This window comes from Phoenix dactylifera, unplaced genomic scaffold (genome assembly GCF_009389715.1).
Source record: "Phoenix dactylifera cultivar Barhee BC4 unplaced genomic scaffold, palm_55x_up_171113_PBpolish2nd_filt_p 000007F, whole genome shotgun sequence".
Classification (NCBI taxonomy): Eukaryota; Viridiplantae; Streptophyta; class Magnoliopsida; order Arecales; family Arecaceae; genus Phoenix; species Phoenix dactylifera.
Window position 1 is genome coordinate 3,152,975 of NW_024067666.1, and position 11,951 is coordinate 3,164,925.

The 11,951-nt window shown below is 35.7% G+C and overlaps 1 protein-coding gene across 2 annotated transcripts; it reads left to right on the forward strand.

The window, feature by feature from the left end:
• Nucleotides 1-4,214: 4,214 nt before the first annotated feature.
• LOC103704453 (heparanase-like protein 2) lies at nt 4,215-10,622 on the forward strand. 2 transcript variants are annotated; one of them, XM_008787730.4, is made up of 10 exons: nt 4,215-4,444; nt 5,435-5,682; nt 5,872-5,908; nt 6,722-6,905; nt 7,631-7,779; nt 7,859-8,092; nt 8,985-9,174; nt 9,282-9,407; nt 9,507-9,606; nt 10,074-10,622. In XM_008787730.4, exons 2-10 carry the CDS (start codon nt 5,473-5,475, stop codon nt 10,464-10,466), a joined length of 1,623 nt encoding a protein of 540 aa, XP_008785952.2. In that variant the 5' UTR covers nt 4,215-4,444; nt 5,435-5,472; the 3' UTR covers nt 10,467-10,622. The 2 variants fall into 2 exon arrangements, with proteins under 2 accessions (XP_008785952.2, XP_008785953.2); XM_008787731.4 differs by having other exon boundaries at nt 10,077-10,620.
• Nucleotides 10,623-11,951: the final 1,329 nt, after the last annotated feature.

An 11,951-nucleotide genomic window follows, 5' to 3' on the forward strand; every position in this document is an offset into this window, starting at 1 on the left:
TGGAGGGGTGTAAAATTCATTCTTGAGCCATTTCTTTGAAAATTCTGCATCTCTTTGCAATTTTCCTGTTTTTAGCCTAGATATCATCTATTAGCTATTAGAATGATTTCAACAATAAATATGGATCAAATATATATATATATATATATATATATATATATATATATATATATATATATATATATATATATATATATTCTCTTTTTATTTTGCATATTATTTTTTATACCAAAAATATTTTTCTTATTATTTTAAAGAATGCATTACTTATTCCACTTTGTTGCCCATGTTAACTACCCTATATGCTCTTTCTTCTGCTTTTCCTATCCAAGTGGACCCTTTCATAAAATTAGCAAATTGATTGGACTCTATTTCTTTCTTCAATTTGACTCCTAAACAGATTGGTTTATTTGATATTACTCCTAAAGAGATTGGATCCTTTCACTTGCCCTTTCTATCTTCCCTCCATCATACATTACAGATGCCAGATTGCTAGAATAAAACATAATTTTGGTTGCATAAAATTATTTATCAAAAAAATTATCAAATAAAATTTATTTCCTAATTTTTTATTTAGCTCCCTGTAATACATAGGGGTCCAACATATTGAAAGTTGCTGACTTGCACTATCTAACTTGAATGTATTTGAAATGTTTTGAGAAACATGGTAGAGATTGTGAGGACCCGTGCAGGCGTTTGTTTAGTCCCACATCGGTTATTTGCTGGATAGATCTTGGGTACTTATATAGGATCAAGGAACCCAAATAATACCTTTCGGCTAGCCATTTTGGGTGAGGTCTTACATTGTTGCAAATGGTATTAGAACAGATCTGGCCTATAACCTATGTGGACAAGAGAACACTGCAGTACGGATCCATTGGGGCTGACCATGGGCCGATCGTGATGTTTGTAATTAGATTTGAATGGATTTGAACCCTTAGCCTGAGGAGGACGTCAGGGCATGAATGGAGGGAGTATGTGAGGATCCGTGCAGGCGTGTGTTTAGTCTCACATCGGTTATTTATTAGATAGATTTTAGATAGTTATACATGATCAAAGATTTCAAATAATATCTTTCGGCTAGTCATTTTGAGTGAGGTTCTAGATTGTTGCAGGGATATGACCTTCCAGATGCAAATTTATCCTAATTGTCCAGAGTAAGGCCCAATATTTAATTTCTGTAGATTTTAAAGAGCGTGAGATCTTTCAAGCGTCAGATCATCTGAAATCCGCTGAAAACGTGTTTCCAGCGTGCACAAAGGAGTCATGTTCCTGGAAACACGCTTGAAACGTATCGTTGGATGATTGAGAATAAGTTATTATCTAATAATTTATGTCAAGGGCTCTGTACAGAGGAAAGATCCATGCATCTGCTGGCTCGCTCGCCAAAGTCTGAAGTGTGCTCACGTTATCCCTTCCCAAGTTTATCCTCTATTCTCTTATTCTTTGTTCTTTTTGAGCAATGATATGTTTTTTTTTAATTTCAATTTTATTTTTTAAGTGGTGAAGACTTTAATATGCTTCTTCTTTTTTTCTGTTTGAATTTACGTTTGATTTTAGTGGGGGAGTTCCCTGCTTTGATCTCCTAAAGATGAAGAATTGACCTCTTCGAGAGAGAATGGAATGAAAGATGCTTTTTTAATTAAACTATAATTTAAGATCACCTTCAAAATGAAATAGAATAGGAATTTTATCCGCCTTTATGCTCAAAAGATGCACATGAGCACGATCTTGTGTTTTAATCTTGTTTTGGACCATCCTCAGTAAAAGGACCATACAAGTTATACTTGGAAGGATCACAGTCACCAAAGGAATCATGCTCATATTTTCTTTGCTTAAACAAAATTAATTACAAATATTCATAAATTATATTTTTTTTAATATATATATATATATATATATATATATATATATATATATATATATATATATATTTGTGTGTGTGTGTGTATGTATGTAGGTATGTCTTGCAATTACATATATATGACTACGTTTCATGTATGCAAAAGATTAAACAGTTTAGGTGCGAATATACATCTTTAGCCATATATATAGGAACATACAAAGACATTTTTTTTATTCATGGATGCATTTATAAATTAGCAATACATGGAACCACATTCACGTAGAAATAACTCATTAAATTCAGATACTCTAAGGTGCATATTTTAGACTATAGAGAGCTGTGCATGCTCAAAAACTGCCATATCGTTCGTCTTGAAAATGGAGGACTTTCACACAATCCCTCAACTGCGTGTTAGAGAGATCAACGAAGAACATTATTGTTAAGAGATTGTGCAAAAACTCTATTTTTGAGATAAATGACATGGCAGCTATCCCAGCATACTCACCCAAAGGGGATGGGAAGTCAATGGTATTATACTTCGTAATTAGACTGAACCAATCCAAAGGAGAGGCCACGTCACTAATAGAATTCTCGGTCTTGGTCAATGACGGTGTGGGCGACCAGCCTTACGGTGTTACACCAGGCAGCTAAAGTTTTTGTTTTTTGACTCTCTCAAGTCAAACCCAGTTAGCCAAGATCACAACCAGGCTTTTTTTGAAGCTTTAAGTGAAAGTCTTTCGTGTATTTCTACATACATGGGACGTTTTGTTATGCTTACCTGCTGATGGAAATAAGCAAGCTTTGACTGCTCAAGCCAAACATAAGAAAAAAATTGTGGGTCATGGTTGGTTTGAACAAGGCTCTTGGACTGGGTTGGTTTGAACAAGTCTTTGAATTCCAGAATAAGTTGGTCAGAATAGACCATGGAAAAGATCTAGAGAACTTGTCATGCTATAAGAACCTTCCCATATGAATGTTTTTGGCAAATTTTTGAAACTAGATATTAGAAATTATTTATGGAACGAAATAATGGCCAAACTTGGATGTTCCTTTCATTCTAGAACTAATAAATATCAAAATCTTTTATCCTGTTGCTCATACTTAATTATGTGAAGCAGTTTCCTTGTAAGTGTGCCAACATGCAAATAATGTTTCTCGAAAGGACAGTAATACTTGGGCATAACTTTCGCATGGACAGAAGTGAAATATTTACCATCAGTTATTTAACAAGTGAAATACATATAGAAAATAAGATTATAAAGGATTGGCAAAGAACATAAGGTTATATATAATTCTCATATTGATCATGTAATTCATGAATTGTTGGAGATGTGTAATATTTCTTATTCCACAAAACACAAAGTGAATTAGTTGGCTCATGAAAAAGTTATTGGAGAAAAAAAAATTAATAATTCAGGTGTCAAGAGAACACTGGGCCTATGTCTAGCTTCCATGGATGTCTGCATTCTAAAATGAAAGTAGAAGCCAAGCAAAGCAGGTGAAACCTAGGGAGAAGGAACTGACCTTCTTCCAATGCTGGCAGCTCCAGTTGCCAACCAACTTTGAAAAAGAAAGACACTCCAAGGTGGGGTCGTAGAAAAGGCAGGGCACATCTTCCATCAGGACATGAAGGATTAGGTGAGCTTTGAACCTACTCTTTTGGTAATAATAAGACACAGTACCCAACATTTTAGATGTACTGCTACTATAGTGAGTTGCAATTTTTCCATCATTCAATCAAAGTTAAGCAGTTATCTCTATGATCATCCAACAGAACATAATCCAACTCTGGGATGAAGCCTGAAACCAACATAAATAAATTGATTCATTTGTTCATGCATGAATATTTGTGTAGATTCATACATGAACAGATCTCAGTGTAATAAAAAAAAAAAAGTAAGTTTTTTTTTTTTTTAACAGGGAGTGGGAATCTAGCACTGTCAGATCACTGTTGTTTAAGATGCGATTAAGATTGCTCACCAAAAAAAAAAAAAAAAAAAGAATGAGAATAAGATTAGCAATGAGGCCCTGAGAACAGTTGCCAATCATTTGCTTTATTTTATGAAGCTTTATTTCTTGGGTTCGGGTTGTGTCTTCCGCGCAGAAGAATGATTGATCTTCCTTCGCGGTCTTATCCGTTGGATCCCAGAGCGCACAGATCGCAAAGCAATCCAAAAATTCCTTATCCGCATGCACATATCTCGAAGGGGATATTGCGCGATCCAACGGTCGATGGAGCGAAAGAAGCTGAATCGTTCTTTCGCGCGAAAGATGCAACCCGAACCCTTCTTTTAATTATTCGGAAAGCTATAGCTCTGCGTGCGGGACCGGAGGAAGATGGCTTTTTTAGCGCTGGCCATATGGACCATATCTTAAGGTCAGTAGACAAATCTATCGAAGACCCATTTCTCCCACGACGATTTCTCTTGTCGGAGAGAGTGGGAGGAAGGGGAAAAGAGGCTCAGATCGAGGGAAAAGCTTGCGCCTTTTTGCACAACAACGCCATTTTTATGCTAAAACTCCTCTGAGAACAGCCGCTAAAACCTTGGAAAAGAGCTTCCTTTGGAGCCATTATCGACGATTTTTTGGTGTTTATAGGTCTGGCATCAATTGTTTTCCTTTCGTTGATTTTATCCTTTAATCCAAGGCTTGTAACCTTATTTCGTGCAAACTTTTTTTGTGGTTGTTGTTGTTTTTGGTGTTGTCTATACTTGTGATATTTGACTAATGGAAGCAGTTTGGATCAGAGATGGAATTCATTTCATGTTTTTTTCCCTTTTGGTTTATTTTCTTTGTGTTTTTGATGTCTGGATTTCAGATGGAACTCTCATTCTTCTGTAATTATCTTAATGCTTTAATTTTGTAATTTATTTTATATTCGTAGGATGAATAGATTAGTTCATCCATTTTTGTGCTTGCAGCTCCGAGCGTACTCCTTGTTCCAGACCGTAGCAGATATCAGTCCCAGTTCTTTTATTGGCGGATTAAATACCAGCTCTAAGCTTTCATATTTTGGTTACTTTTTACTTCCACCTTCAGGTGTTAGCCCTATTTGGAATTTTTCCTTTTTTTCTTTCTTTTCTTTTTTTGTTTGCTCTCTTAAATCTTCTAAGAAATCCAGCTTCTCAGTTACAACGTATTTAGGCGGACTTCAATCGATATCTAGATACGCGGCTGCTTTTAGTTTGTGTTGGTTAATTGGAATTTTTATCCATAAAACCTTGTTATCTGAATTATAAAGTTATGCTGCCTTGTTATATCTATAGCTTTTGTTCTACATCTTCTTAGATTGACCTGAATGGAAAGAAAAAGAAACGAACTCATGCTTTTTACTGGTGAAGAAAATTCATAACTTCTGACATACTCCAGGCATATTCTTTCTTATCTTTTGTTCTGTCTGAAATCTAAAGCAAAGATTCCAGAACAATCTTTGTTCATGGTATAAGAAAAAAATTTGGTCTGATTTTTCCTTTTTTTTCAAGGAAAATGCCAATACAAGAAACATTATTACTTTGCCTTTTCTGTTTTTCTAGCTATGCTTGAATAAGATGGTTAACCTATCTTTTTTTTTCTGCTTTTTTGCTTTAGGTTATTTATTAAAACATCAAAATATCAGAGTTAAAGCCATGGGTTTGCACCTTCTGTTGTTTCTTGTTCTCTGTGGTCTTCCTGGTATTTTTTCTGAAGAATCCGCGGATGTAACTGTTATAGTCAGGGGGTCTTCCACGGTAGCCAAAACTGATGATCATTTTGTATGTGCGACTCTTGATTGGTGGCCTCCTGAGAAGTGTAATTATAATCAGTGCCCATGGGGACAATCTTCTATTCTAAATTTGGTAAGTCTGCCATTTTTTCCTTTTTTTCTTTTAGAAGTATGGTGGTAACCTGCTGGATCAAGTCCTGTTGGCTCCCAATATGCTATTGTTGACGACACCATTCGCTATTTCTGCATTCTTTAAGAACTTGAGCCAAACCATTTTACAACTACAACAAAAATTGATACTATTTCTTTTTGCTGGATTCAGGACTTAACCCATCCTTTCCTAGCGAAATCCATTCAAGGTAAGTTGAATTTTTTCAATAATTTGTTTATGTTTCATTTACTTTTAAATATCTGCCCACAAATCCAAATTCTTCTAGTTACATCATCATCATCATCCTCATGCCACTATGACCACCTAAATTGCTAATTCCATTTTAGAATGGTGGCCGTGAATTTTTTCAGCTTGTACCACCTAGATGCTTAGTCACAAGTTCGGCATATGGAATAATTCATCTAGAGGTAGAGGCCCATACTTGAAAAAGGTTCAAGTTTGCCAAAACTTCGAAAGCATTTGGACAACCAAAAGTAAAAAAAAAAATAGAAAAAGAAATTTGATATGTATACCTGTATCATTCATAGAAAAACAAGACAGGGACAAGAACCATAGATATTAGAAATACCATTGCTAGCAACATATATTAGTATGTAATCGGTAGGTGATTCTTGAATAATTCATGAATAATTTGAAACATTTGTAAATAACTGAGTATTCCAATTATATTACCTATAGTATTTTGGAAGACCATTTGCCCAAGGAAAATAAAATGGGGCTAATCCTAGAATTTTTGTAAGTTGTTTGAAAAATAATGTTACTATGCCTATACGCATGGCCATAAGTTTCAGCCATTAAAACAATTTTGATGGCTGTTAGATTCTATGCTAGTTTTGACCATAATGCCTGTATTCTAATGTCTTTTGATGATTCAAGCCTTGCTGGGACTATGAACGGGTTTCTTAATAGCAATTTCTATTTTGCTTACTTTTTTTTGGGATAAAACTGCTGTTGCATTTTGTCACTAAAAATTTGTTTGCGGTTCATCTGTAAATTGCAGCCTTCAATTCCCTGCGGATAAGAGTTGGGGGCTCTTTGCAAGACCAAGTGATGTATGGTGTGCCAAATTTTGGTGGTCCGTGCTTTCCATTCAAAAAGATGGCTGGTGGTTTGTTTGGATTGTCCAAGGGATGTTTAAGCATGGAAAGGTGGGATGAGCTAAACTCTTTATTCCAGAAGACAGGGTAAGGCTGGTTCAGAACTTCTATTTCTCCTCTCTTTGCTGTTACTTTATGTATTCTTAGTTGAACACGGTTGATAACTTTGATTGTTGACACCAAGAAAAACTCATATAATCTATATACATCACATGAACATGGGATCAGTATACCTTCAAACATAGCTATTCAATAGCCTGTCATCATTGGTGAAGATAGTGCTTGCATATAATAGTGCTTTTCAGAATCAAATTTTCCGTAGACAAGTCATTAATCCATTTTTTCTGAAATAATTGAAATTATGTGCGGCATTCAACTTACATTTGAATCAGGTATTTGCAAACTGGCTGCTTCAAGAGCCTCATTGCCATTCACTTTTATTCTAAGTGATATGAAATTCTTGCTATTGTCATGAGGAAAATATTAATGATTTTTCTAGGTATATTAACTAGCTTTAGAACTTGAACAGCCCATAAAGTATCATAAATCTCATCGCTTTGCAATTATAGCAATTAATTTATTACTTGAGTAGCTCTGGGATCATTTTGCAGCAAATTATTGTAACCAATTCGAAATCTTATGTTTATTTATATGGAGGTCATCATAAATATTTATGTAAAATTTCTCCTATGTTTATTTTGTATGCAATATGAGGAAAACTTTTGTTCATTGGAAGCTTTGTACCAACATGATAGACAGGTCACAGATACCAAAAATTTTGATCTGATTAATAACTTTTGTCATGATTTCAGAGCAACTGTGACTTTTGGCCTTAATGCGCTGAATGGGAGGCAACATATACGCAATAAAGTCTGGGGAGGTGCTTGGAACTCCAGTAATGCTCGTGATTTCATAGAATATACAATTTCTAAGGGTTATCCGGTTGATTCATGGGAATTTGGTAAGCATGTTTCAACCTTTACTCTTTTCCTTCTCTTTCTATTTCATCAAATCATAATGCATCCTTCTTTGCAAATCAGGAAATGAATTGAGTGGACATGGAATTGGTGCAAGTGTTGGTGCTGAACAATATGGAAAGGATCTTGTTCATCTTAAAGCCATCCTTGATGAGTTATATAAGGATTCTCGGTCAAAGCCACAGCTGGTTGCACCTGGAGGATTCTTTGATCAGCCATGGTATGCTCATCTTCTTCAAGTTTCAGGATCAGGAGTTCTCGATGCAATGACACATCATGTATATAATCTAGGTGGAGGTGAGTGTGGTGCACATGAGCTATATGTAGCATCTCCATTTTTTGTCTGACATGCTATGCATCAAGATTCCTTTTGCAAAAGAAGAAAAAAGTCAATTCATTTGTTATCTTTTTGTTACATTATACATTTTCTTTCAGAAACCTCTACCTACGAAATATGTACTACAGTCGTTGCATGTAAGTCACAAGTTTTTGGAGGCATTTTTACTTTTTTTGGCTTACATGGGAGAACACTTTTTTGCTGCCATTGTTTATTTGTCATTAATACTTAATACAACAGAATGCGTCAACCATGTAGAAAACTCTGTTATATTCAAGTGCTTCTTAATTCATTCCAACACACAAACATGATATATTGCAAATTAGGTAAACAACCACATAATGCGCTGTCAATCTTATTAAAAAATTATCATTGATCTGGATAGGCATTTCCTACCCTTTCTCTGGCATGGCTCCTGGGAGCTCATAGCTTCACTCCCTCCACTTATGCTCTTCCTTTCTGCTTATTTTCTGTAGCTGTTTGAGGGTGGCTTTTCTTCCATCTGTTGTGTGGGGGAATTGCTCTCGGGGGATGTGGCACAAAGACTGTGCCTTTGTATTTTGGCTTCTTTCTCTTTGTAGCCCATCCATGCTGTCTTCTGGGCTGGGGAGCCTACTGATGTTTATGGCTCCCTGTTCTATTCTTTCTTCTTCTTTTTGAGGTGTTCATCACCTTTTTTTGTTATGATTCCATCCAACTCAATGAAATTGTGGTGATTTTGTCACCATCTGGTCAAAAAGAAATTAAATATGGTTATATTTAGTTTTGATATATGAACTCATGTTAGTGGATGATAACCAATTATTTCACCTTTTTCTTGGTAATTACTAATTATTTGGACTTGAACTTCAGGTAATGATCCTCATATCATAAGCAAAATAACGGATCCACAATATTTAAATCGCATAGCTGATACATTCAGAAGTCTCCAACTTACCATAAAGAGTTATGGACCATGGGCTTCTGCTTGGGTTGGTGAAGCTGGTGGTGCATACAACAGCGGCAGTCATCTTGTGTCCAGCACTTTTCTAAACAGCTTTTGGTACTATTCCTTCCTTTTCCCCCATAAAGTCCTCAGGTTAATCTAAACTTTCTACTGAATTAATGGAATGCGAAAATATTAATCTTATTTACATGACATAAATGCAGGTATCTAGATCAACTTGGAATGGCTTCAAAGTATAACACTAGGGTGTATTGTAGACAGACTTTGATTGGTGGAAACTACGGACTCCTTGACACAAAAACTTTCATACCGAATCCTGATTACTACAGGTGAGACCATTTAAACCACATATGGACATATTAATCTTTTATGTGCTTCAAAAAACATGCCTAAACCTCAGATCTACCACTATTCTTACCTCTAACCAGTGCACTGTTGTGGAATCGGCTCATGGGGAATGGAGTTCTTTCCATTGATCTCAGTGGCTCTTCATACTTACGTGCATATGCTCATTGCAGGAAAAGAAAAGTATGCACTTATCTCACCGTATTCCTTGATTTCATTTCCTGTAGGTCTTTATATTGCTATCTGTTAAACAATGGTTCTCCAAAAATTGAGGCTAATATTTAGTTTTATTTCATGCTTGCCTCTAGACTCAAACTGAGTCAACCTACATATTTTTTCATATCTGGAATGAAATTATGTCTTGACATGTAAAATATTAAATCAACACAGTTTGTTTTAGTCAAAAGTCCGGAATTATATTATAATTATTGAGTAAACCACTGAAGTCTGCCCCTGTACAATTGTATGTTAATATAGGGAAAAAAACTTTCTTATATTTTTTCATATCAAACTGCGCATTGGAAGTGCAAGTTTTTTTTTTCCAGTTTTAGAAAATCACCTCGGGCTATTATTGTAATTAAATTTTCGGGTTGTAAGTCCCTGTGTCAAAACTAATAAACATTGCATTTTCCTATCATGCTCTCTCTTAGCAGTCAGGTGTTTCCCTACTCCTGATAAACCTAAGCAAATCCACTGAGTTCATTGTGACAGTAAGAAATGACATCAATGTTAATCTTGCCGAGGGAGGAGGCATTCAAAGGGATGGCTCTTTTGTGCATGGTCTTAAAAGGACAGTTTCTTGGGTCGGAAGGAGAGCATCAGATCAGTCAGAGACGAGAGAAGAATATCATCTAACAGCGAAGGATGGAAACCATCTAAGCCAAACTGTGCTGCTTAATGGGACTCCTTTGGAGCTCACTGAAGATGGAGATATTCCACCTTTGAACCCTGTACTCACTGCAGCCAACTCACCTATATCAATAGCTCCCTTATCCATTGCATTTGTCGTCTTTCCAAAATTTGAGGCTCAAGCTTGTGTATGACAGTTGTTTACAGATCTAGCTAATACTACAGTTGTATATGTTCGCTGATTTGTACTGACTTATTGAATGTATACAAGAGCTTGGTCATAGGACCAAATAGGTCCCAAATGTTTTTGACTCGAAAGAATAAAAAGCATTATAAATCTTCAGATCATATCTTTCATTTTGCTTCAATAGAGTAAATTTTCTAATATTATAGTGATATTTATGCATGTTTTCTTTTGGACCTTGGTTGCTAAAACGATAAAAACAAATATGGCTTTTGATATATACTTGGGAGCATCTGGTATAGCAGTCACATTTAACTGAAGTGCCTATTAGGCTTGATATGCTTATTGAGATTAAATAGTGAAATTGAAGTACAAACAGGCTGATTATTTGAAGTCTGAAGATCATCATCACAAAGTTGATGTGAAATGCCACCCAAATGCTGTTTACCTTTAACGAGAAGTTTGAAATTATTTCCAGAGACCTGAAGGGGACGACTACTCTTAGCTTTATTTGGGGTGAATCAGTTGACATTCAGAGAGCCCGAAGTGGTACTACTTACTTTTATATTTGGGACCATTGAAGTCCAGTGGAGGATGTCTCAAGTATCCAATGGAATAAAAAGAATTTCATCTAATTCAAATTTAGATTTTATATTTGAATACTAAATCTATATTTGGTTAAAGAGCATTTCAGTGCACAAAGCCCTTGCCACTGTGGAATCTGAGGAGGGGTCAGATGTATGTAGCCTAACTCTTGTGTAGAGAGGATATTTTCATATTTCAAACATGTGAAACTCACAGTGAAGCAACCTAACCATTGCGTCAAGGCCGTCCCTCTCAAGCTTGAAGCATTAGAAAAATTGATGAAGGGCGATGGATTCTCAGAGTGTATCTAGTGCAAGGTTGCTAAAAAAATTTCTCACCCAAAAAGGCTTATACTGAAGCTATCAGACCTTCCCTGGTGTTATGGAATTCGAGAGTTCATTAAAGGTGTACACTGAAGCTATCAGATGTTAAGGTCAAGTGCAGATCAGCTATTGTCCTTGAAAGTGATTCCAGGTCTGTCTACATTTAAGATCAGGGAGCTTGAATCTGAGCACAAGCAATTAACAAATAGGTGGTTTTTTTGGTACACAAGCAGAGCACAACACAATTTATACATGGCCAGGTGCCGGAGCTCGCAATCACAGATGAGAATTTTGATCCCAAGAGTATCCGCATTCCAATGCAGACAAAGCATGGCATTAGCACATCTTGTACACACTCATATGCTACATAACTTCAAAAAGAATTTGGACCAAAAGACAAAAATGTATATATCATGATGCTGGAAATATGTCGAAAGGGCAGAGCTGAAAACATTAAAATGTTCATAATGAATCATGAATTATTTGCACTTATTGTCATATGAATAATCCATAGCATGCATCAAACATTCAAAAGAATATACACATGAAAATTTATATAACTAGTGCATTTTGCATTTAGGAATATT

Bases quoted from the DNA above. Each gene is read 5' to 3' on its own strand.
- LOC103704453 (XM_008787730.4), top strand. From the start codon at position 5,473: ATGGGTTTGCACCTTCTGTTGTTTCTTGTTCTCTGTGGTCTTCCTGGT. The intron at 8,093-8,984 runs GTGAGTGTGGTG...CTTGAACTTCAG, and splicing joins TGTATATAATCTAGGTGGAG to GTAATGATCCTCATATCATA. The intron at 9,607-10,073 runs GTATGCACTTAT...GCTCTCTCTTAG, and splicing joins CTCATTGCAGGAAAAGAAAA to CAGTCAGGTGTTTCCCTACT.